General features: G+C 40.6%; 3 protein-coding genes and 1 long non-coding RNA gene across 5 annotated transcripts; 1 reads left to right on the forward strand and 3 right to left on the reverse strand.

Annotated features, from left to right (window-relative positions):
• Positions 1–146: 146 nt before the first annotated feature.
• On the reverse strand, positions 147–3,884 carry ccna2 (cyclin A2). Its single transcript, XM_030397122.1, has 8 exons — positions 3,253–3,884; positions 2,387–2,645; positions 2,143–2,249; positions 1,803–2,026; positions 1,490–1,694; positions 1,224–1,337; positions 800–933; positions 147–714 (listed from the first exon to the last, which is right to left on the reverse strand). Exons 1-8 carry the CDS (start codon positions 3,469–3,471, stop codon positions 663–665), a joined length of 1,314 nt encoding a protein of 437 aa, XP_030252982.1. The 5' UTR covers positions 3,472–3,884; the 3' UTR covers positions 147–662.
• A 1,401-nt stretch (positions 3,885–5,285) lies between these two features.
• On the reverse strand, positions 5,286–11,614 carry bbs7 (Bardet-Biedl syndrome 7). Of its 2 annotated transcripts, none has more exons than XM_030395449.1 (20): positions 11,504–11,614; positions 11,186–11,268; positions 10,974–11,039; positions 10,563–10,625; positions 10,299–10,474; positions 10,025–10,211; positions 9,826–9,898; positions 9,634–9,741; positions 9,302–9,432; positions 8,975–9,059; positions 8,701–8,803; positions 8,423–8,615; positions 8,232–8,306; positions 8,056–8,121; positions 7,699–7,838; positions 6,882–7,046; positions 6,650–6,759; positions 6,445–6,548; positions 6,172–6,295; positions 5,286–5,966 (listed from the first exon to the last, which is right to left on the reverse strand). In XM_030395449.1, the coding sequence occupies exons 2-20, from the start codon at positions 11,219–11,221 to the stop codon at positions 5,827–5,829; spliced, it is 2,145 nt and encodes a 714-aa protein (XP_030251309.1). In that variant the 5' UTR covers positions 11,222–11,268; positions 11,504–11,614; the 3' UTR covers positions 5,286–5,826. The 2 variants fall into 2 exon arrangements, with proteins under 2 accessions (XP_030251309.1, XP_030251308.1); XM_030395448.1 differs by having other exon boundaries at positions 8,056–8,124.
• A 1,063-nt stretch (positions 11,615–12,677) lies between these two features.
• On the reverse strand, positions 12,678–18,704 carry tmem33 (transmembrane protein 33). The gene is made up of 8 exons (XM_030397359.1): positions 18,583–18,704; positions 17,502–17,572; positions 16,315–16,409; positions 16,017–16,204; positions 15,524–15,591; positions 15,074–15,207; positions 14,416–14,499; positions 12,678–13,762 (listed from the first exon to the last, which is right to left on the reverse strand). The coding sequence occupies exons 2-8, from the start codon at positions 17,544–17,546 to the stop codon at positions 13,633–13,635; spliced, it is 744 nt and encodes a 247-aa protein (XP_030253219.1). The 5' UTR covers positions 17,547–17,572; positions 18,583–18,704; the 3' UTR covers positions 12,678–13,632.
• A 2,253-nt stretch (positions 18,705–20,957) lies between these two features.
• Positions 20,958–25,682, forward strand: LOC115568478 (uncharacterized). The gene is made up of 2 exons (XR_003981404.1): positions 20,958–21,390; positions 25,447–25,682. It is a non-coding gene; the product is annotated as an uncharacterized LOC115568478 (long non-coding RNA).
• The last annotated feature ends 411 nt before the right edge of the window (positions 25,683–26,093 follow it).

Here is a 26,093-nt window from a genome sequence, read left to right on the forward strand (position 1 = left end):
CCTGTCAGTTGGATTTTACATCAAGTTGGCAGAAAAAGACTTTCGAAGTCCTTGTGGACCTGATGAAACCTTTAAGACGACCAAATGATGGTCCTCTGCTGCCACCATGAGTCCAACATGACAAAGATTTAGAAATGAAGTCTTACTTTAAGTGAAATTTTATTTACAAGAGCCATATTTTACAGTGCAGAAGAAGCCTTGACAACATGTTAGGGTTACACAAATGTAATGAAACAGCTGACTCCATGACAGACAAAACACTTTAATCAACATCCCATGAGGTCTTGTTAAAGGTCACACCTCAAGGTGAACCAGCAACAACTGCTCAGAACAACGAACCCATAAAGTGGGAAAAAGGTTTCAGGGTTTCAATACATTCACAGGTTTATTTGAGGTGAAGACAGTCGATCAAAGCAGAATGTTTAGAGTGGTGATAAGACCACCATTTTGTCTGATTAAAAGTCAATTAAAACTGCCTGATTAAACTGTATTGTCTGTTATGCTTATTTAAAAATACCCTTTTTAAAAAACTAACATGTAGCTCTACTCTAAGAAGAGCAGGCGATGTATGAAATTGTGGTCCACATCATTTAAAAAGAAAAATAGAAAAAATTAAATAAAAAAGACTGGTACAACTCTACATGTATAAGGGAAGGGAGACGTCAGTTCAGTGTCAGTTTAGTTGGAGCCTCGATGAGGGAAACTTCATGATACCTGGAAGAGAAGAGGTCATTTAGATCAAGACAAAAATAAAAGATCCAAAAGGAACTAATGAGCAAGTCGTTCGCAGTCTACTTACTTTGGGCCCTTGAACTTCTCCCGAACAGACTGCTGGGCATGCTGAGCAGCGCTGAGGTGAAGTTTGTGCAGATCCTCGACACACGGCATCAGATCTTCTAGGGAGTAGCCCGTCATCTCCATCAAGGACTTGGGCTGAGGAGATGGAATAATCGTGTTAGCGTGGCCTTTTTACTCCACAGTAACTTCCATCATTAGCTCCAGATGAGGGGGCCGAGTCTACCTCCACATGTTACCATTAAGCCTTTAAACCCAGTTTTAACACCTGATGGGTAACAAGTGTTCCCTTCTACAGTTTGTTTGCCTGGTGCATTTGTAACAAAAAAGCTGCATACACATTCCAGTTAAAATTAAGCCCCCGTGAAAGATTCATGCCACTTTTACACGAGGTTATCGCTTCATTAGACTATTCCATCTCAACTTACCAATGAGCCACCAGTCACTGTGTTGTTGGCCACGACATAGGCTGCAGCAGCAGTCAGGGATGGCAGGTACTTCAAGAAGGGATCAGAGTCCACCAGGCTGAGCTCCCCAAGGTACTGAGAATATACACAAAGATTGTTAATGCAATTTATGCAGATTACCCTGGACAAAGGCTAGGGATCATAGTTGCGTTTGCTATAAAAAGCTTTTGTTGCATCCAGATAGCCAAATATATAAAAGATGCTTGTAACATCTGCAGTAAGCTCACCATTGCCAGGCTTTCCACCTGTTTGTTAACAGAATGCTGGAGGAAGTAGTGGGTGAGGAACTGGTTGATGGTCGGTGCTGCCAGATCAAAGGAGAGCACTTTAAGCACCAGATGCTCCATTCTTAACACCTGCTTCTTGGTGTAGGTGTCGTCTGTGATGTAAACAAACTCTGCCACCTCAGGGGGGTAGATCTCTTCAAATTTCCTGCATTTGAATATGCAAATAGTCACGTCACAGGGGGGAAAAAAAAAAAAAGTCTTGGGCACAATTGTAATACGACTAGACATAAAACTTTAAATATTGTGCACATACGAAGCCAGCAGCATCGCAGCAGTCCCAACCAGCTGAAGCTTCCCCCTCAGGACCGACATTGAGGAGAGGAAGCGGTCGATGTAGTTTACAGCCAGATAAAGTGTCTCGCTCTGTAGCTTGTACTCTTCCCCGACCTCGACCAGCCAGTCAACCAGAATGGCCCTCATGCTGTTGGTGATGTCAGGCTGCTTCTTCATGTAGCCTGCCTTAGGCCTGGTTTTTACCTGAGGAGCATCACCAGGTGTTACTACAGAATATATTTGCAATTTTAAAAACTATATTGATTTCTAAAGAGGCCAGGCAGCTGAAAGAATATTTGAGGCTGTGAGGAATTGCTCACCTCCATCTCCCTCAAGTACTTGTAGATTTCTTCAGCATATTCTGGGACCTCATTTACATCAACCGGTTTCTCCTCCCCCTCAACCAAGGACATATCCATAGGAGAGTCTGAGAAAGGAAAGTTAGACATTCACTTCAGTAAAATTCGAGAACTTATGGACAACAAAATCTTGAGCTACAGTGTCAGTAAAGATTCAAATCTTTCCCCACCTGGTGAGAAGAACTGATCATAATTTACAACTCACCAAAGCTAACATCCATCGCTGATGGAATATCGATGGTGGCCAGCGGCTGTCGGAGCCGTGCCACGGCATTGCTGATTGCGAGGGGAGACTCTGCATCAATGGACTTTGCTTTGACAGCATCGACCTGTAGTGGCTTCTTGGTGCAGGCACCATCAGGCTCATCCACGTGGATCTGGAAAGCGGGCTGTTTGACGGAGGGCTTCTCGTAGCAGCTTTTGCTGAAGTCTTCATTTTTGCAGGATAACTGCTGTGATGACTCCTAGGAGCAGAAAACCAGGTCAATACAGATGTTTGTCTCTTGAGAAATGCTTTTAGCAGCATGGCAAAAATTACAATGAAGCCAATATTCAAAGTGCTGATACTACCAAAGAGGTTCATGTTATAACAGGCTGCAGCAAAAGCATGGGATAGAACAAAGTGGGGGTCCAAAAGTAATTTACGTTGTAATAAAGGCAGGAGTGAATATGGCACAAGAGACAACTTATGTAATGTGTTACACGCAAACAGGAGGCCAGAGAACACTTGTGTTTGATGCAGCACAGAAAATCATTTACCGACACGAGTAACGGGTGTAAGAATGAACAGCCCAACACATGAAGTCTGTTTTACTTTTACTTTTAAGAGTAAAGTGGGGCAATAACTCGGTGATAGTAAAATGGCGGACAGCCTGGGTAACAGGCGTAGCTGTAGCTATAACGTTACTTCAATGCATCTGCAGGTTTGTAAAAAGGTTAAAAGCGAGTTAAAAGCGGCACTACAGCCCCACATGCAGGTAACATTAACTAGTATGATGACCGAAGTTAGTTGCCTCCAAAACCTACAATGGCTGCAGGCAGCAGCTCAAGCTAGCGAGCGTCCGGACCAACCTGTTTGGTGCCGCGCTGGTTCAGGCTCTTGCTCCGCTGGTTGGTCTGCAGAGGTCCCAGGACGGTTCTGCTGCCGGCTGCTTGTTTCGGTGGAAGGTTTTCTTGGTTCTCATTTGCAGCAGTTCTTGGTTTCAGCGAGCCTCTCAGTCTTGACAGCATATTCTCTTGGTTGTGATACTCACTAGCCGCGCTCCCCTGTCCTCTGTTAGCTCCGGACATGTTTCCCCCTCAAACAACACAACAGTCCAACCCGCCTGCGTTTGTTACCGAGCTACAACAGAGGTCGTGTGCTCGTGTACGTGAAAAAAAGAACCAGGGCCGAGTTTTGTTTCCAAACGATCACTTGTGTGCTGTTAACTCGAGGTTAGCATTAGCTGCTACCTTGCTGAGGAAGGTTAAAGATGTGTTCAATCAAAACTAAGCTGTCGAGATGGTAACGACACTTGGAGACGCAGAGTTAAAACAAAGCAGACGAAAACACAAAAATATCAGTCGGCGGTGAAATATCTGTAAAACGTTAAACGTGTTTTTAAGTCGCCATATCGTGAGTTTCGAAGCTATAACCAACCTGCAGCCAGGAGCGCTAGCCTCGGTCCATTTACCCAGAAACATGCACAGACGTCGCTTTCTCTCAGTTCAAGTAGCCCGCGAGGATTGAAACGGACCAATCACAGACGGCTTGGGTAGTGACGTATGCGATTGTATGGTGGCCGGGGGAGTACAATGTTCGCTTGATTGCAAATTCAAATCCGGTTTGACAGATTTGAACGTATGTCTGAACGTTATGTAGGTTAACAGCTGAGCAACAACGTTAACCAGATGCACACAATACAAACACACGCTGCTGTTATTTAATCTGCACCTACGTCACATTATTTAACACATCTTCTGATTAGTTCGCTGTATTTTGCTCACTGTACGTGAGTAAACACGATCATTGCACTGATTTAAGCGTGTAACACGTTATATTGTTGGACTGTCAGTTTGTGTATGTGAAGCTCATGCACATGTATCTGTTCACATTAATTCTGTCATCGGCAGCAATCATTATTCCAGTGCTGTTTTCACTTTTTAATCACCTTCTGTTAATCAGCTTACAGTTGAGCCACACTACTCAGATACAGTTAGGGATGTTGGGATATTTTAGTGTTACACTTGTTTATTCTGTGACATAACAGATTTTTTGTTTTCTGAATATTTTTGGTCCCCAAAAAGAATGCAACACGTTTTATTTGACTTTTATTGCATGTGGATGACATGTTTATGTCAGTAGTGAACTTCTGTCTCACTGTTCTGACAGCTGGCTGCAGTAGTTCTGCAGACTGTCACCACACAGCTGTGTTTTTTACAATTTTATTGTGCATATTGGTGTTTTCTATCTATCTATAACAGTTTTGGTTGTTTGTTATTTGACATGATGATGATGAAACATTTTCGTATGTTGCCAGCAGTGGAAGAAGGTTTCAAATCCTTTATTTTACTGCCGTAAACACTTCTGTTCAAATGGATACTTATAGTATTATCAGCAAAATATATTTCAATTACATATTATGCAGCATAGTGGTCCCTTTTGGTGCTCTAATGTTATATGTATATATTTTGAATTGTGTTATAACCAGGCTGGTCCATTTGAGATTACAGTCTTCTTGTCAAGGGACACAAGCAGCACGCGATAAAAACAATGAATTAGAAACAGACATGAAACAGAAATCATCCCAACGACTCCGTCTCCAGGTTTACCAAAATGGAGATTTAAAACATTCTAAAAGATAAAATAAAACTCCCCTGACTGCAAACAGTGCTTGATGTGTTAAGATGGGAGCAGCTCATGGTTTCCTTGTAGATGTATTTATACCAGTGTGTGTGTGTGTGTGTGTGTGTGTGTGTGTGTGTGTGTGTGTGTGTGTACCATTATACACCACATGTGTACCATCTTCACTGAACATTTAGGAATTTCAAATATCTTCAAATAAATCATATATATATTTTAAAATATCTAAAAATAAGTGTAAATAGGATAGAAAAAGGAAAAGTATGGTCATTTGATTTATTGACTCATCACTCTACCAATCAGAAGACAGCAGATTGGCGAGTTGTTTAATCTTGTGGTATCATACACGTCCATTTCTTCCTGTAGAGTTTCATGTTTTTGGGACTATTCGTTCACTATCCTTTCCATCAGTCCCTTCAATGATGAATCCTACAGTGGTTACAAGTAAGCTACAATTTGTATTTGAAGAGGAGAAACTCACAGTTCTTTGGTAGTTATGATAGAAAAACATACATTCTGTGTGATTCGACTGGCTTATATCTGATCAGCTCCACCGGAGCTGAGCTACTGATATAAAGAGGAGGTATCATCCTGTAGTGGTTTATTAATCACCACCTTTGAATTTAAATGCTATCAAAAAGACATTGTGAATATTTAAATAATGTACACCATAGTCAGGACAAACAGTATCTAAATTACAGAATAATGAAATCATTGACACAACGAGTAACTATCATAAAATTCTTTCGTATTTACAATACAAACATAGTGCAGAGACACGACATGTAAATCTAACTGCTGATCTACATATCAACATCATTGAAAAAGTTTAACAGAGAATTCAAATCATAATTATCGAGTATCTCCAGCAAGGAGGACACCTTGGTTTTCACATTCTGGCCTTTGAACTTGAATTTGTCGATGAAGAGGTCCGTGATCATTCCTACAGGAGAGAAAAAGAAAAACATGAATATAAATCTTTATAAAAAACCTTTTCTTCATAATGTTAGGCTCATATAATAAAACGTAGGGGTTAAAGTGATCCTGTCTTGCAGCTTTTACAAGTGATAAATGTTAATAAGTAACTAAAGATACATGGAAAGTGTCTCTGGATGTGAGTGTCAGTGAAATGCATGATAATGCTGCACCATAAAGCCTCTCCAGGTGCGCCGGCTGCTTCTTGTACTCCTCCAGGAGACTAGCAGACTCATCCAAGATGTTGCGATACTCTGGGATGAGGAAGTCAGCGTTCCCCTCATGAACTTGAAGCTCCTACCAATCAGAGAAAGTGGGGTGAAGGTGCGTAAGTGATGAACGTAAGCATTACCCAAAAAGGCCTGTCAACACCCCAGAGAAGACTTAAAGCTTTCAACCAAAGAACAAACCGCTTCATTTTATTATTTTTATTTTATTCTACTTACTTTGAGTGCATCGATAAGCTGAACTTTTCTAGCCAACAACAGCTGGTACTCCAGCTTTGGATGGATCATCTTCAGGGTATGGCTCACAGAGTCATCATCGATATCTGGAAGATTAACAAAAACAAATTCAAAACATTAGTTTAACAGGATTTAATTTTCAAGAGTTTATCCTGTGTAAAAACCAAACACTGGTAATGAATCATACCATATGAAATGTTGAGATTGATTTTCCTCTTGGTAGCTTCTTTAGAGAGAACATCACTCAGTATGGAGATGGTGGAGATGTTGTCTGACCTGAAGTGACCCTCCCCTTTGCTAAAATTACAAATTCAGAGAAAGCGCACGTTTGATTCCAAGTAGATGAAAACACAAACATCCATGCAGTGAAATGTAATCCTAGAGGAGTCTTCCTACTGTGACTGTGTGCTAGTATTTACCAGTAGGTGGCTTCAAGATGCGTCCCAAGAAAAGTGTTGTGGAAATAGAAAGTGATGCTCTCTCCTGCTGGTGTTTTCTCAGGCACCTCTGGCAGACAGAAGACCACCCAGGAGTGGATCTCAGCAAAACTGAACTGTCCCACCAGACTGAGCCTGTTCATGGGCCTGAGTGACAAACACAGATATTTTGTCATATGATGCTACTGCACTTAACTTGTAATTCACTCCATTACAAAAAAAATCAGCGATAGTTCTAACAACCTCTAAGGGACATGAAAGGTTTTCTTTCATGAAATCTGACAAGAACATACTATTTTTGTATAACTGCGTGTTAAATGGTCTGTTTTAGTAATGATGCCCATTATGCCTTGAAATCCAGCATGACAGCAAACAGATTAGCAGCATAAATTGCCTGATTATTTTCTCTATTAATTGATTAGTTGTTTGGTCTAAAATGCCAGTAGATGGTGATAAATGACTCAAAGCTCAAGATGACATCCCCACATGTCTCGTTTTGTCCACAACCCAAAGCTATCCAGTTTACAGTCACAGAGGTGGAAAGAAACCACATGATCAAAGTAGCTGTTGATTACCTTAATAGCTGACAACTCATCAATAAATCATTGCAGCTCTAATTCCATCAATTTAACACCTGACTACACCTTTGACTTGGAGCTTTAATAAACACACATTAAAACGCTTCAAAATAAGGTTTGCCTACTTAATTTAAATCACAATATCATTTATTAAAATCATCCCAAACTCCTATGAAAAATCAAATTTTCAGATTCAGTTCAAATTCCATTTCAGACTTTACCTGTCTTGGTCGATGCTGTGTGTGCGCTGGTGGAGGGACAGAGGTTTGATCTGGTACTGACGGACCTGGCAAGTCTTGGGTTGCAGTCTGGGGGTAACGTACGCCTGCAGGGTGCCGTACTGTCCCTCGATGGACCTCACCTGGGAAAACATTTATTGAGGATGATTATTACTCTGCAGTGCATCATCAAACAGTTTGAGAAAATTAAATGAGTGGCTATTTTACAATTTACAACCATTATATAATCCTACAAGAAATGTTTCCATTTCATAATTACACAAAGGAATGTCCAGTATGGTATTATAGCTTTTCATGAAAGAAGCAGAACTAACAGAAAGAGTTCTGCTGTAATGCTACCTTGAGCTCCAGTCTGGTGGTGTTAGCCTGACATCTGTATGTGGCCAGGAGGAAGTTCCCATTAGGCTGCTGGTAACACAATAAGAGAGTCATCAGGCCTCTTTGTTCTGCAGCAGGTTCATGACTTTCTTTGTTCAGCATGTTTGTTCTGAGTAGAAACAGTTTACGCAGCTCACCTCTGAATCACATTCACTGAAACTCACAACAGCTGAATTTTTATCCACATCCAGCAGGTCTATGGGGACATCACTCTGCAGAGAAAATTCTACTTTAGGTTACATTTGGAATATTTATGTCTGCATCATGGGATTAACAGAATGATTCATACATTATGAGACACTGACACCAGCTTTATTAACAAACAGACCTGGAGCAGCAGATTGTCGATGGCAGTCTGCACCTCCAGAGTGAGGCTGTAGCTGGCATCGTCCTGGCAGAGGGTGAACTTGTCATTGATGCTGAAGACGGGCACAGCAGAGACAGCTGTGCTCGACTGGGAGGTCTGCTGGTACTGCTCACGGCCCTGCAGGACTCTGACCTGCAGCTGCTCCAGCTCCGCCCTGGAAGGGAACAATATAACTGACTTCAGAACAGATCACATAGTAGGTCAAATACATTCAAGGTAAAAGGACATAAAGCGGATACCTGAGGGCTTCTACTTTGGACTGAGTCTCTTTACTCATCCGGACCTCATCTCCAGGGCCGGCTTCAGTCTTCTGGGGCTCGGTGGTCAAACCAGTGACCCATCCTACAAGAGGTCACAACAGTAATGCAAGGTTTGTGCACGTCACATGTATCTACCCTACTTCACTTTTTAATATTAATGGTTGGGTTTAAAATAACGCACACAACATGTCAGACAGCTCAAGACAATGCTGCATCTCACTCGGCAAAAAACTTTGATATCTTTAAGTCTCACCTGTGTAAGTGGCAGTCAGGACCTCATCATAAGACTCCTTCCCCACGCAGCCGCCCTGGATGGAAGTCACGCTCTCTGACAACACCTGAGGTCAGAGAAGACAGCAAACTTCAGCCATCAATGATGTGTTTCAATAATGTAATACAAAAAATGATAATGACTCAACCACCTCAGAAAAGGACAGCAAGTATAAATATCAATGCACAAGGAGAAATATAACAAATACATTTTAATCCTAGAAAAGCTCAATCTATTATTTCCTTTTAATTTCAGGGACACTAAATTGAACAGATGTGGGCAGAAAACAATTCTTTATAACAAACTTACATGCTCAAAGCGTAACGTGGGCTCACTGGAGCTGTCAAAACCAAAGACCTCCACTGTCCCATCATCCCGGCCCACCAGGATGTCATTCACTCCGTCTCCAACAATGTCGTAAGTGTCAATGCAAAGAATTCCTGATGGGAGACAGGAAAGAGGAAAGACAGTTCACAAAACAGTTTTTGTTAAAAATCACAATACCAAACAATATCGCAACTTGACCAAAGAATTAAGAGTTTAATATTCACATGGTCTGAAGAATGGTTGCATGAATCTAACACCTTTGTTTAACTGGCTAACACATGCAAAGCCTTGATATTCTCATGTAAACAACAGACCTCCTTTCTTTTTGTCATTGTCGATCTCCCATTTGGTCGCAGCTGAATCCTCACCGATCTGGACCAATCCTATTTTGCCATCTGTAGTTCCATAGAGGATTTCCTCTCCTGCAGACAAATCACTGATGTTATGTCGGGTATAAAGCAGTCTTGTTATGTTTCAATGCTCAGCACACAGAGATGTTAACTTGCCTCCATCTTTGTTGTACAGTTCCAAGACAGACGGAGGGCCCGGGACTTCAATGTCATAGGCAAGCTCAGATCCCTACGCATAATATTATTTATATTATTAATATTATTATTACATACATTAATAAATCCCATGTAAATATTGAGGTAGAACAACTTACTGTATATCGACATCAGAATGGTAAATATAATCTTTGTCTACCTGCAACACTCTGAGAACCCGATCTTGGCACGCCAGGACCGGTACGAGGCGAGTCAGGTTCTCTGAGGTCAAACATGTGATATCATTGATTTTGTCTCCAGAGAGGTAGTAGTCTTGGTCCTTGCAGTCACAGTAGTGGTTGTAGATGTAACTTGCACACACAAAAAGATCAGCTCCTGAGACATGCCTGGAAAGAAGATACATGCCGTTCAATACAGTGAAAAATCACACAGTTCTGCACGAGTCAGTGAAAATGATGAGAGGAAGGTCTTACATGGCGTTAATGCTCTCAGTGAGGTTGGCTTCAAAGGTGAGGAACTGTTTGCCCTTCTTGGTGAATCCTCGGACCTGAGAACCAGAACAAACAAAGATCTTCTCCTGGGGAGTTCCTGCAGCTCCACCGAGGTCCATTCTGGCTATTTTCTGTCCTGGAAGTGTTTTAAACACCGGCTGAAACAGAGTCACATTTCTTGTTGTTAGAAAGTGAAATTCAAGACATTAAGATACAACTGGCTGTATGGTAAGGAAGGGAAATCACCACTGCTTCTCCTTTCTTCATCCCAAAGCAGGTCAGTACACCATCATGATCAGCAATAGCAACCTGGAACAAAGAGACAACAACCAAGAACCATGACGCTGTGGTATAAGACAAGGTCATTATGGACGACACTGTGCACAATGTAAAATGTGTGACTAAACAGGATCATAATGAGGTACTGCAGTGCTGCAGAGATGGCCTGACCTACTAGTCTTAGTCTCCAGATGACACTTTGGTTAAGACCCCAACACATGTCCCATCACCAGCAATTATATGGCAGCTGTAATACCTGTTAGAATCATCTGATGTGACTTGTTTGACCTCATTATCTCATGCAGCCCTGCTTCAAACTCCAATAAATCAAGGTTAGGCTGGTTAGTCACAGGCAAAGTGCTGACAGATTAAAAATACCTTCTGGGTTGCTTTCTTTCCCAGTGCTGGAAGCAGCCTCATAGTTTTCTGAGATGTCACACCAACCTGCGAAGACAAAGCAGCACACAAAACTCTATGTGACAGAAATGTACAAAGGAAAACAGGTTACTGTAAGAAAACAACCGGAAAAGTTCATGAAATGTTCAACAATTACTGTCAGTTTCAAAGAGCAACATACTGACTGGACTTACCTGAATGTAATCAACTCGATTTAGGTGAATCTCCATCTTCTTTCTCCGCTGGATGTTTGATGTTTTATGTTTATGTGCAGATCCTGTGGGTAGATTATCCGGTCATACAACTGCAGTCCACCTCAACCACACGGCAACATTAATGGTTAAGAGAGACTGGGATTAACTTTGCAGTTAAGGCAAGGAGATTAGCTCGACGTGCTAACGCTAGCTAGCAGGCTAACTGGCTAACACGATTTCTAACACGTCGACAACAGAAATCTTCTGTAAGTGAACCTGCTGAGCGACGTCAGCGTCTGTCTGAGATGTTAAACTCACCTCAACTCCTCTTTTAACGCCAATATGAAGCACAGACGTCTGAGGTGGCGCCTCAGAACTGATCAATGTGTTGCTAATGGCAACGCTGTAGCCGCAACAAGCCGTGACACCATTGGATGTGATGGATTGTCAGAGACTGACGCTGTGCCCTGATTGGTTGACTCGGTAGAAGCGTCTTCAGCCTTGAAATTGTGTAACGTTTGTTTTTCCATTGATACTGATTGATTAATACACATGTAATTATTAATACACACACAATGGACAACATGCCTGTGGGGTGAAACTGTAGTCTGATCTAATTCAACCCCATGATGGCGTAATGTACAGTTTGTGTTGACGTGGTCGAATGTGTGTAAATTAATGTGTAATCAATCATCTGTTCATCACTGAGGTCACTGACTGCTGGCGTTATCTCCCTGATCAGTCACATGAAGGAATATTTAAAATACTACAAAAAACTATAACAAGTGTTAAAAATGGACATTACAGGCATAATGTAAATAACTTAAAGCTGCCATACATGAGAAGCTTAGTAGAAAACACAAAAATATGAAGAAACAAACATGTTGACATTATGACAAGAAGTGTTGTGTTTACTGTAATGTGCTACAAAAGCAACACATTTCAGTTATGTATTAATTTTAGCTGTAAATGAGTGTTACAATGCCTTACTTAAATGATCTAGGCCGTTTAAATTGTTTTGGGCATTTTGTTGAAAGTAACTTAACAGTAGTATAATTAGTATTTGATTACTTTACACACAAAGTAATAGTAATATAATACTTTTAAACAAAGGTAGTAACATGTAGTAATGTTATATCACTTAGATTATGCCCAGTTTGTACTGAGCATAAACTCAACAGGTGAATTTACATATTGCACCTTCACTAGCAGAACAGGTGTATCAGATTGTTTTACATTTCAAAGGTGAACAAATCTGTCACAGTGGCCACTGAGCTACCTGTGATGACGACCAGCAGATGGAGTCAAAAGCTGTAAATCATAGCAAGTTGACCTTGAGTAAAGGTTTTTTGGTGAGACTATGTTGCACACACACATAAATGTAATTCATATCCATTAGAAGCAGAATCGATCGTTAATAAATGTTAGACTTGCTGACAATGAAGCAAAGCTCAACTACAGTAGTTACAACAAATTATAAGCCCAAACAACATTACTGTTCTTTATTATTTTATTGGTTTCATTAAGAGATCACTTTATTCTTATCATAAAAATGTGGTTTGTTTGTAGGCAAATAAACATTAAACATGTCAGAAAAAAATAAATCAGAGCATGCATCAAGCAAGAAAACTACGAAGCAAACAAATGATGACGCAAATTCAAAACAGCTTTCAAAGTGAGAGACAAGCTCAGACTGCATTCAGGCGCATGACATGCAACTCATTTCAAATATGAACCCTACAGCATATTGTCTGGTAGCTTAAAATATACTATAAAATACAGCAGATATCTTGTTTCTCAATTCAAATCCCATTTTGACACCATGCCTACAGACTGTGCATGTTGTTAAAAAAAGCGAGTTGATGGCATTGATAGAACACATTTAAAGTTAGGCGTTTAGACAAATCAGAGCATCAGATGCACATAAAAAAAAGTTGGACTGGGTAGAAACAACAAACAAACCCTCGCCTCCATCCATCCAAGCACAACATGATTATTAAAAAAAGAACATTTTAATTATGTATAAGCACATTTTCATTTAAGTTACTAATCTCAGAATGTTAATGTTTCATCATAGAATAAGAAATCTTCATGAATAAATAAGGACATACGAGGAAGAAATAATAACAGCCCATACATACAGAACACAGCTGATGTCTGTGCGCCGCTCAGTGAACGTAACAAAGTGAGGGGTGTCCACTGCTTCAATGAGGTCACATTAAGAAGATGGGAAAAGAATGTCACCGTGAGACTTCAGTGCATTACTGGCTGGTCTTCAACTGTACTCGAATATTCAGAGAAGTTGGAGCACAGACTGTAAAGTTGACATTCAAAGAACGGTTCCTTCCGTTGATGGCAATGTCTGTCCCCATCAAAGTTTAAGTCACATCCTAAATGGTGGAAAAAAAACAAAAACATAAAGAAAATAAAACTTTTATGGAGCGTAATCACACCCCCGTGGGGGCGAGGCGGCTGATGAAGGCGATACTGCTGAGGCACATCCTTCTGAAGAAGACGGGGCAGGCAGGCTTCATGATGAAGTGCTCCAGAAGAATCCGCAGCTCTGTGAACAAGGTGCTGAGGTGGGAAACACATGTATTTATTAATCAACTCTGAAAGCACAGCAAAGTCAGTCTCAAGATTGTTTATATCTGTGGCACATTAACAGGCGGCGTTACTCTGCAATCAAAAAGAGTCGTATATTTGTTCATTTCCAATCAAATCCTCGAGGTAAACGTGTTGTTCCACTTCAGACATGATACTTTTAGTCTATTTTCTATAATACTGTTTTAATTTTAGAGACATTTGTAGTTTTGTATCAATTCAGGAAAAATAATGATGATCGAGACTGCACCACCAAACAAAACTGAATTTGACAGTTGAAAAATAAACAGTGCCCTCTCATGGACAAACAATGTAATAGCAGCACTGTTGTTGGATATCAAACATGTCCAGAATTTCTCAACTGAAAGGATTGTATAACATTTGGGCCAGTACACACAGATATTATAATATTAGCTTGTGTGGATGCAGAGCACAAACATTTCTATAGTTCCAAACATGCAATACATTTTAGTTTGCAATCAAAGTTAAATTATAAAAATAAACAATGACGAATTATAAACAAAATGTTTGGATTTTCACCTCTTATTTCTGCAATAACAACTACCTTTTATAATATCATTTACATCTACGCTTTATGACAAGTTCTGCATTGTCTCCAAGCTTACCGGCAGTATGGGTTTCTTCTGGATGTGTAGCGGAGAGTGAGGAACCGGTAGTAAATGAAAGGCAGCAGCAAGCTCCCCTGGCCACTGTCAAAAACACATGATATTTATAAATGAAAACTGACCTTATACAAACAGTATATATGTTTTATATTTCAATGCTTTATAAAACATTGTTAATATTGACTTTAGCTGCACTAACAAGCACACAGAACACCAGTATAATACATACAAATCAATACAATGCCCATCTGGTCTCTACAGGTTGCTCTGAGAGTTTGCACATCAACATATTCCATGTGAGGGCACTAATGAAGCTGACATGTGCTGGCAGTGCAGATACAGTTCAATAAGACTGACCTACATGGATAAATTAGATAACATGATTTATAGAATTGCATGTTCCTGTGATTTTAGATCAAATTCTGAAAGGAAGTTTCAGAGATTTAGAGTAACTGGTGTTTGACAACAGAAAAAAACATTTGTTTTGTCGCACTGAATCTGTCCCTTCATGTCCCACCTGGGACTTTGGTGATGGTTGCATAAGCACATATTGGAAGATATTAATTAAATGTTATTGCAGTGCATTAAATAAAATATATCAGAATGTCTCTTGACAATAATAATAAACAAAAATCTTTTGAGAGTCGTGTGCAGGTACCTGAAGAGCATGAAAACAGTGGCTGGCATCAAGAAGATCTCGTTGCAGGCGATGAACTTCAGGATGTTCTGCTGGTTGGCTGTAAGTTTGTCCAGGAGGTTTCTGATGAACATCAGGCTGCTGGGGCCCATAGACTGCAACAACAAAAGTACAAAGATGAGTAGCTGATAACAAAACTGCAGCGAGTTAAAGTTTCAGTGAGGCAGAGAGTTTACATGGAATACTGATACAGAGAAGTGAGTGTGAAGGTAATCACAGTATCAATCATCAGCTTCATTAGATAATTGGGTCTCTGAGCAATGCCCGTTGATTGAGTAGATAATCAAAACACCATTTGGCTAGTGGCAATTTTCCACCTGGGGTTTAACAATGTTCAGCAAAGGCTTTCTGTCATTTGTCTTTAAGTAACAGCATTAGAAGTCACAGCAGGTCACTTCTGGTTATACTCACATCAAGAACTTTCTTTGTGTAGGTGGTTGCATGGAGCAAAGAGAAGAGGAAGACTGGGAAGATGCTCACTGGACACAAATGTTAAGGGTCAACATAAAAAACTGGTAATAAACCTTCCATAATGACATCCTGCAGTTATTAGGGCAGCATAATTATCAATAAAGGGACTTGATTTTGTCTTAATGATTGAATGATGGAATATGGTGAAGTAAAGCACCTGTGATATGCTGAATCATACACCTTTATGTTACGTACATGAAAATGTGACTCACTGACTGTCAATTAAGGAGATTTTCATTACTAAGACGACCACATACCACTTCAGATTTTAATTCTAGCTGCAGCCAAAGTGACCAAGTAGCTCTTCTTTATTATTTAAACCTTTAAATAAACTAAATCCTTGCAGACAAACAGCCCACATAAACTAATGTTTCTCACAGGTACACAGAACTATCCATCTATCTTTTGCCTAGGTTTGAAGTTGAAAGGATACTTGTGATGGGGTAAGAGTTGACCAGGATGAGTGAGTACAGCAGGTAGTGGCAGCTGTCCTCCTGAAGAGCCTGGGCCAGGAACGCTCTGCTCAACTGAAAGCGTGGCAGCCTTTGATGCAGGCGAAGTGCACTGGTGAGGGCGTTCGCTAACAAGGCTCTCTGATAGAAGTTTGCTGCTGCATAGGGTCTGAAACACACAAACAGTGCAAAATATTCTGACATCTGTTCAGACGCGGGTGAAAGCAGCGTGTTGCTGTCGGTCAAACTTGATGAAACAGTGTCACTGAGTGAACTCACCCCAGAATTGGTAGAATGAACATTACGGAGCAGTAGACGGTGAAGAGTCGTGAAAGCCACATTGCGGTTTCGAGCTTGTTGCTCATTAAAAATTGCTGTGGAAGAGAGAAAAAAAACTCACATACATTAGTCATTACAATTGAACCTGCTCCATCAGTTATGATACAGCACCATGGGGGAAGGATGTGCAGTGTTCGCTGTGTTAGGCTTTCAGGCAAAGAGCTGGTACGATTTTCTGTTTTGGCTCTTGAAATGACAGGTTGGGTTTTCTGTTATCTCACAACTACTAAAAAGATTTTTACTGAAAAACTTAGACCTTCAGTCATGTTCTGTCAACCGTCAGCATGAATCAGCCAAACTAAAAAACAACTTAATCCAATCTGGTAGTTAATTTTATCAGGATCTTAGCCACAGTCACGAGAAACAGAAAGAACCTGGTCCCTCAGCTGACCTCACTCGATAAAGGCCATCTTTATATTTCAGACAGTTTGCACATAAACTGACTAGTTTGAAGAGAGTTCAATGGATGATAAAAGCTAAACACTTGAAAATTGTAAAGAATGATACAAATCACAAGAGTCCAAGGTGATTTCTTTAAATGTCTGTTTTAAATCATCAGACCAAGAGTCTGAAACCCCCAAATATTCAGATTACAATTATAGAAGACAATCGCCCCCACAAAATGATGTAGTTAGAGAAGACGGCACCCTCACATTTATCCCTTTCATGCTCAAAAAATGACTTTAACAATATCGTGATCATCAAAAACATTCATAACTGTGCAACACTCACTGATGACAACTAGATATGCAACTTTTTTTTGTTTGAGATAAGGTGTAACTATGTTTTTATACATGATGGACACAATCACAAGGAACACTGACACAATATCAGCATTCTAGTACTATTGCTCGAAATAAACAGTACCTTTGAGAAACTCTTAAGGTTTAATTCATGATGAAACCATTTAAAATTAAACTCTGAATATAAAGGTTTCCATGAAGTTTGGATACCTCTGTTCAAAAAGGCCACACCAGCTTTAAGAATCGCCCCGGAGCCCAGAACACACTACACAAATGTTTGTGAAGGCCAAGCAGCACTCCTAGTGACAACGTCTTTGTGTGTAGAATGAGTAGAGAGCTCCTTACAAAGTGAGAAAAAGCTGGAGGATGTGACAGTAAACTTACCACAGGCCCTAGCTGGGGGGGACTTTGTTGGTTTGTGTCAGCCATCTTTGGGAGTGTGTGTGTGGGTCGCTCTGTTGAAAATAGAAAAGTCACCATGAAGCAAAACTGGCTTGTTAAAGTGCAAACCTCTTCTTGAGCTGCAATTATCTGTGTTTTCATTATCCACTAATTAGACAATCATCTTTTTGTCAGTGAATATTTAAAACAATTGCCCAACAACTACTTTGAGACAAAGATATTCAGTTGGTATGTAATAAAGAAAAACAAGAACTCCTCACATTTCAGAAGATGTCATCTGGAATCATTTTCATTCATTCATTCATTCATTCATTCATTCCACAAACAGACTCATCGCCTGGTTTGTTATCTACACAGAAACATTCCAGGCGTCCACAAGTCGCAGGTCAGCTGTTCACAAGAGTCCCACCTGGCAGTCTTTAATCACTGCTCTGTTTTATAGTAGTAACGTATTAACTGACGCTGGAGCTTGATATTAATATATGAGCTGAACGAAGCAGAGACACACTGTGGCTTCTAAAGGTTATTCTGTTAATGAAACACTGCTTCAACACAGGAACAACTGAATTATCTTCTTACGTCTGACTTTTATCATTTCCTCAAGCCGAGGATGTAACGTTATTAGCAACATTAGCTCACCTAGCCTTAGCATTAGCCTTAGCATTAACATTAGCACTCGCTAGTTTGGCTTTGTAAAGACTATTTTTGTAACGGAAGACAGATACAAAGGGAACAACTGATGCGTTACTAATTATTAAACTGAATCACCCAAACCTACGTGTGTTAGTCTCAGGTAAGACTTCTGTCAGTGGTTTGTTAACTTGGTGCCAACACTATGCCAATGCTAGCTAGTGTTAGCAGCAGGTGGATCTAGAATATTCTGTTACCATCGTAACTAGCATGTGAGCTAACGTTAGCTACCCTTGTCATCCGCTAGCTCTTGAATTTATGTTACCCTAGTTACGCTGGCTGACGCTCGGACTGGTTACACAGCTCGAGCACAATAAACACTTCTGGTTCATCAAACAGAAATACTGTCGTAATAATAAAGCCGGTGGCTCACCAGTGTTACAGTGTCGATCTGTCAGGATGCGAGCTAGGTTAAACTGACAGGCTGCTGCTCTCCACACTCAAGTAAATGATCAGCTGACCTTCTGAGGCAACAAGGGGCAATCCTCTCGCGAGATTTCACAGTGAGAGTTCCTGGGTCAGAGCGACACCTCCCCCTAGTGGCAGAAACATGAAATGCAATTTCTGTTCGTGTATTTATTTATTTATTTGGTTTCTTAATATTTATTCTAATTTTCTTCTTCGTATATTTATTGTAGTCTATGTGTTTAAAAATAAGGTATAATCATTCTGTATATTACTTTTATATTATTCTATACACATAATCAAAGACTGTATATTATATTACATTATGTACTGTAATAATCTCATATACAAAAAGATAACAGGTTAATGTGATTAAGATAAACATGATTGATAAAAACTTGTAAATAATTAATTCATATATTTGATAAGGATAGTATCAGTAATCAATTTAAATGCACTCAAACCCATCACCGCCCCTTCAATCTTTGCATTACAATATGCAGAATTTGGACAATTTTTACAATTAAAAAAAAAAAATAAAATAATAAAAATCTATTTTATCATTCCTGTACAGCTCTGTTAGTTTATATTGTTTATATTGTATATATAATAGTCACTGATTGTTTATTATTTATGTATTTAATGCAGGCACCTTATCCAACAAGACAAATTCCTCGTTGATGTGAAATCCTTCTTGGTAATAAATCTGTTTCTGATTCTGATTCTGAAAAGTGAATCAATATTACATTAAGACCAGTTTAGGAAAATTAATTAGATGGCCCTGTACATTTGATACCACGATAAAACTTATGTCACATCAAACCATGTAACCAACAGTTTATTACTGACAGTTTATATTACAGTTTGAATTTCTTCTCCAAAACTACATAGTGCCCCTCTGATATTCCTACATGCAGTGATGTGTAGTTTACATGTTATGCAATGCTGTCAAATTGATATGTAAGCAGGCTGTAGTCTGTACATATAAACTAACTATGTGTATAAGATGTAAAGTTATTACCTGCACACTATCACCTCTGCACCATCTGCAAACAGCTCCAGTGACAGTTTAACCTGCATATAGACATTTTCACCTGTGTTGTTTGTATTGGCTATTAATTTACTGACTTTATTATTTGACCTACTTTATTCACAGGCAAACAGCTGCAGGTTTGCATTTGCACGTCTCTGTTTAGTGTAGTTGACATTGTTTAAACTGTGTGTATCTTCCATGTGTTTCAAACTGACAGTGTCTTGAAACTGGAGTTCACGTCCTTACATGTCCAAACACAGCGGCCACAAGGAATATTCTAAATCTGAGTGATAAGATGTGGACGCAGTAAAATGTGTGACTGAGTCAACAGGAAGTCTCATCAACGTTCACCTAATTCAACGGGAAAGACAAAATGAGAAGCTTGAAGAAGAAGACAAAGTAAATCAAGTATCAAGACGTTTATTCAGTAAAGTGAATAAATCTGAGTCTGATGACTTTCAAGAGAAACCAGGTACATGAACAAATATTTACAAAATAAAGGATCAAGAAAATCTACACTGATATTGTGGTGACTGACGTATTACCACATTCTTCTTCTTCTCCTTCTTCTTCTTCTTCTTATGTCTATACTGTATGTGACGGAGACAGAAAGCAGTGAGACAGGTGGCTGTGTGGAGGCGTGGTCGCGTGCTGCTGTCTTGTTGTGGAGCCAGTTCTGTGACGTCACCTGACAGGACGAGTCTCCATCAGCTCAGTGTGTCCAGAGACATCTACGTCATCTACATGTCATCTATACGTCATATACATGTCATCTACATGTCATCTATACGTCATCTACACGTCATCTCCACGTCATCTCTATGTCTCTGTGGCCCTGCTGAGGCCCCCGGAGCCTCGTCGCAGTGCTTCACTCACTGCTCTGAACAGTTTGAACATGAAGGGAATAACTGCAGTGCGCCTGCGCGAAGGTCAACGCCCACTTTTTGGATCAGGAACCAGAATCTGACTTTTTCTCCATTATACCAGCGATCGAGTGCTCGTATCTGTATCACACATCTGTGCTGTCCTTGTCTTTGTCTCCATGTGTCCTGCTGCTGTGTCGGGTCACTACCACAGGTTGCCGCTAGGGGGCGCTCTCCACCAGACTATCAGCCCTGCAGGTCGGCCCGCAGCCCTGCTGGGTAATTATTTTATCTTAAAGTGCACCTTATTTGGTCCAACATGTTTTAAAATGGTACATGTGGCTGCTGCTGCGTCGCATCTATCCGCAGATTATTGGCAGAGTGTCGCGGGATGATGTGTTTGCTGGGGATGCCAGTTGAAAATATAGGCAGTGTAAGCACTGTAGAATCTAATTATTCCTTTGCAAAACCTAATTAGGCATTAAAAAAGGTTAACGCCAGCGCCTGAAACGTTTTTGTTTAATAATCCCATTACTGACGGCTCATCATGTATAAAATGGTGCAGCAGGACACTAAGTTCCACTTGTTAAACGGGATCTCTCAGAAATAGTCGCAGGGTTTTGACACTATCAGCGGTCGCTGGTTAAACTGGAGCCCGAGCAGCAGCAGCGGCGGCGGCGGGGTGAGCAGAGCTGCAGCGGCCTGCCTGCTGCTGTTTCCTCTGTCTGACTCCTGGTCTGCGGTAGAAACATGCGGCCGCTATCTTCTGGTTGTTCTTTCAAACGAGGCTTTAACTTGTGGAGCTGAAGTGAAGCTGCGGCGGACAGACAGCAGACCGTCAGCTGCTCCGGACGTTAGCAGCCGCCGCTAGAGAGTCAAGGTGAGGATGATGATGAGACACCGCTCAGCTGCAGGTGTGATCAGAGTACACCTGCTGCCAGACCAGCGCAGATCCTCTGTGTTTGTTATTATTATGCTTTTATTATTATGTTTATTATAACTATAATTATGAGTACTATTAGGTGTATTATTATTATATATTATTATCATTATTATTATTATTATTATTATTGTGTTTGCTGTTATGATTGTGATTATTATTATGTTTTATTATTATTATTATTATTATTATTATTATTATTATTGTTATTATTATCATGATTGTTATCCGACAAAACAGTCTCCCATTAAGTATTGATGAGAGAGTATTAAAACACCAGCTGACTGATTTCAGTCCTCTGGAAATGAGCCGTTTACACGGAAATATAAAATACTTCACCACTAATATTAAGATGAATATTAATTATAAAATAATGTGCTAATGTTAATGTTTTATCGAATGATCGTGTTTGACGCACTGACACAAAGACGAGCTGTTGCACAACAGCACAGCTACCAGCTTCAAACAGAGACACGTTCAACACAGACAAACTAACAGTCGGGATTATTATAATGATGCTTCAGACAATCAAACATTATATATCAACACGGAGCTTATTATTATATTCATATGAAATGTTTATGACTGCTACGACCATCAAAATATGTCTGCTGTTATAATACATCCTTATAACAACAACAACAATAACAGTAATAATAATAATAATGATCATAATAATAACACTAATAAACATATAATAATAATGATACTAGTAATAACATAATAATAATGATACTAGTAATAACATAATAATAATGATACTAGTAATAACATAATAATAATAATAATAGTAATGATAATTTGTAAAACTGTATTTTCTGATGTAAAGCGACCTTTGTTTTCTCTGAGTAAAGATTTGTTACCTGTGCACAATTTATTCCTCCACTCTGATCTCTGTCCTTTAAAGCTTCTGAGAACAGTTCAGAGGAGAACAGTTCAGAGGAGAACAGTTCAGAGGAGAACAGTTCAGAGGAGAACAGCTCAGAGGAGAACAGCTCAGAGGAGAACAGTTCAGAGGAGAACAGCTCAGAGGAGAACAGTTCAGAGGAGAACAGTTCAGAGGAGAACAGTTCAGAGGAGAACAGCTCAGAGAACAGCTCAGAGGAGAACAGTTCAGAGGAGAACAGTTCAGAGGAGAACAGTTCAGAGAACAGTTCAGAGGAGAACAGCTCAGAGGAGAACAGTTCAGAGGAGAACAGTTCAGAGAAGAACAGTTCAGAGGAGAACAGTTCAGAGGAGAACAGCTCAGAGGAGAACAGTTCAGAGGAGAACAGCTCAGAGGAGAACAGCTCAGAGGAGAACAGTTCAGAGGAGAACAGTTCAGAGGAGAACAGCTCAGAGAACAGCTCAGAGAAGAACAGCTCAGAGGAGAACAGTTCAGAGGAGAACAGCTCAGAGGAGAACAGCTCAGAGGAGAACAGTTCAGAGGAGAACAGTTCAGAGGAGAACAGCTCAGAGAACAGTTCAGAGGAGAACAGTTCAGAGGAGAACAGCTCACAGAAGAACAGCTCAGAGGAGAACAGCTCAGAGAAGAACAGCTCAGAGGAGAACAGCTCAGAGGAGAACAGCTCAGAGGAGAACAGCTCAGAGAAGAACAGCTCAGAGGAGAACAGTTCAGAGGAGAACAGCTCAGAGAAGAACAGCTCAGAGGAGAACAGCTCAGAGGAGAACAGTTCAGAGGAGAACAGTTCAGAGGAGAACAGCTCAGAGAAGAACAGCTCAGAGGAGAACAGCTCAGAGGAGAACAGTTCAGTGAACAGTTCAGAGGAGAACAGCTCAGAGGAGAACAGCTCAGAGGAGAACAGTTCAGAGGAGAACAGTTCAGAGGAGAACAGTTCAGAGAACAGCTCAGAGGAGAACAGCTCAGAGGAGAACAGTTCAGAGGAGAACAGCTCAGAGAACAGTTCAGAGGAGAACAGCTCAGAGGAGAACAGTTCAGAGGAGAACAGTTCAGAGAAGAACAGCTCAGAGGAGAACAGTTCAGAGGAGAACAGCTCAGAGGAGAACAGTTCAGAGGAGAACAGCTCAGAGGAGAACAGTTCAGAGGAGAACAGTTCAGAGGAGAACAGCTCAGAGGAGAACAGCTCAGAGGAGAACAGCTCAGAGAAGAACAGCTCAGAGGAGAACAGTTCAGAGGAGAACAGCTCAGAGGAGAACAGTTCAGAGAACAGTTCAGAGGAGAACAGCTCAGAGGAGAACAGCTCAGAGGAGAACAGTTCAGAGGAGAACAGCTCAGAGGAGAATAGCTCAGAGGAGAACAGCTCAGAGGAGAACAGTTCAGAGAACAGTTCAGAGGAGAACAGCTCAGAGGAGAACAGCTCAGAGGAGAACAGCTCAGAGGAGAACAGCTCAGAGGAGAACAGTTCAGAGAACAGTTCAGAGAACAGTTCAGAGGAGAACAGCTCAGAGGAGAACAGCTCAGAGGAGAACAGTTCAGAGGAGAACAGTTCAGAGGAGAACAGCTCACAGAAGAACAGCTCAGAGGAGAACAGCTCAGAGAAGAACAGCTCAGAGGAGAACAGTTCAGAGGAGAACAGTTCAGAGGAGAACAGTTCAGAGGAGAACAGCTCACAGAAGAACAGCTCAGAGGAGAACAGCTCAGAGAAGAACAGCTCAGAGGAGAACAGTTCAGAGGAGAACAGCTCAGAGGAGAACAGCTCAGAGGAGAACAGTTCAGAGGAGAACAGCTCAGAGGAGAACAGCTCAGAGGAGAACAGCTCAGAGGAGAACAGTTCAGAGAACAGTTCAGAGGAGAACAGCTCAGAGGAGAACAGTTCAGAGGAGAACAGCTCAGAGGAGAACAGCTCAGAGAAGAACAGCTCAGAGGAGAACAGTTCAGAGGAGAACAGCTCAGAGGAGAACAGTTCAGAGAACAGTTCAGAGGATAACAGCTCAGAGGAGAACAGCTCAGAGGAGAACAGTTCAGAGGAGAACAGCTCAGAGGAGAATAGTTCAGAGGAGAACAGCTCAGAGGAGAACAGTTCAGAGAACAGTTCAGAGGAGAACAGCTCAGAGGAGAACAGTTCAGAGAACAGTTCAGAGGAGAACAGCTCAGAGGAGAACAGTTCAGAGAACAGTTCAGAGGAGAACAGCTCAGAGGAGAACAGTTCAGAGAACAGTTCAGAGGATAACAGCTCAGAGGAGAACAGCTCAGAGAAGAACAGCTCAGAGAAGAACAGCTCAGAGGAGAACAGTTCAGAGGAGAACAGCTCAGAGGAGAACAGCTCAGAGGAGAACAGTTCAGAGAACAGTTCAGAGGAGAACAGCTCAGAGGAGAATAGTTCAGAGGAGAACAGCTCAGAGGAGAACAGCTCAGAGGAGAACAGTTCAGAGGAGAACAGTTCAGAGAAGAACAGCTCAGAGGACAGACAGTGAGTGACAGGCTGCAGTGAAGCTTTCTAAAAGACAGAACCAGTCAAAGAATGTTCTGGAGTCGCTCCACCTCCGTGTCTCTGATCTCTTCGGCCAAAACAAACAGGGTGTGGTGAGGGAGGACAAGGACAAGAGAGGAGAAGAAGAAAGAGTTGGTGTGATAGAGAATAGGAGAGGAGGAGAAGGACACGGTGTGATAGAGAAGAGGAGAAGGAGGACACGCTGGATTAAAGTGGTTAAAGGATCAAATGAAAGCGAGACATCATCAGAGTCTTTGCGTCTTTGTTGCTTGGTAAAAAGGCGTTTCACGGTTCTGTCCAGACGAGCTGCGCTGGGATCAGTTCCAGTGATTTAGAGTCACACTGATATCCACACTTTGTTGTTATTTAAATAAGAAATATCATTAATCGACGTCACAAAATATAAACACGTTTTAATTTTCTCTTAATGTTTTAAAATGAGGTAAACGAGCTAGCGAACAGCAGGAGGAGCCGTGACGTCACGGCAATGTAAACATACAGAAAGAAGATAAATGAAACATTAAAATAACTGATACGTATATTTTCAGCAGACTTAATATTATATATATATATTGTGTATTATTGTATCCCTTCTGCTCCGCAGGCCTCCTGCTGCAGCCGCTTCATGAGGACGCTTTCTGCAGATCTGATCGTCTCATGAAAACAACACTTAAATATGAATATGATGAAATGAAACAAGCAGCACGAGGCTTCAACAGGACGGTTTCTAATGCGCCCTCGTTTTCATCAGGTCACGAAACATTTTACAGAATATCTTCAGTAGGACTGAATGCTGCTGTTACATCTGTCTGAACAATAACATACCAGTAATATCAATAATATGTTGAATGTGGATATAATTATCTTACAGAGACCGACAGCGCGAACTGTTCTGCCTGCTCGGACTCAAACACTGCAGAGTGACTGCTGTCTTACAGAATTATATGTGTATATATGAAAAATTATATTATATTATATTATATTATATTGTATTTTATTATATTATATTATATTATATTATATTATATTATATTATATACCTGCAGTGTAGGCTTGACTCATCCACCTTTAATAGAAACGGCTCTGGTTTATTCACCTGTTTAAATAAATCCTGCAGCATCGACTTCACACCCGTCTGAACGAACCCTTCACTGGTTTGTGTTTCACTGGTTTGTTTTTCACTGAAGTGATTCCAAAAAGAGCAAACAGATTTTCTGTAACAGTTAATTATTATTACAATAAACATCCAGT

This window comes from Sparus aurata, chromosome 18 (genome assembly GCF_900880675.1).
Source record: "Sparus aurata chromosome 18, fSpaAur1.1, whole genome shotgun sequence".
In the NCBI taxonomy this organism is placed as follows: Eukaryota; Metazoa; Chordata; class Actinopteri; order Spariformes; family Sparidae; genus Sparus; species Sparus aurata.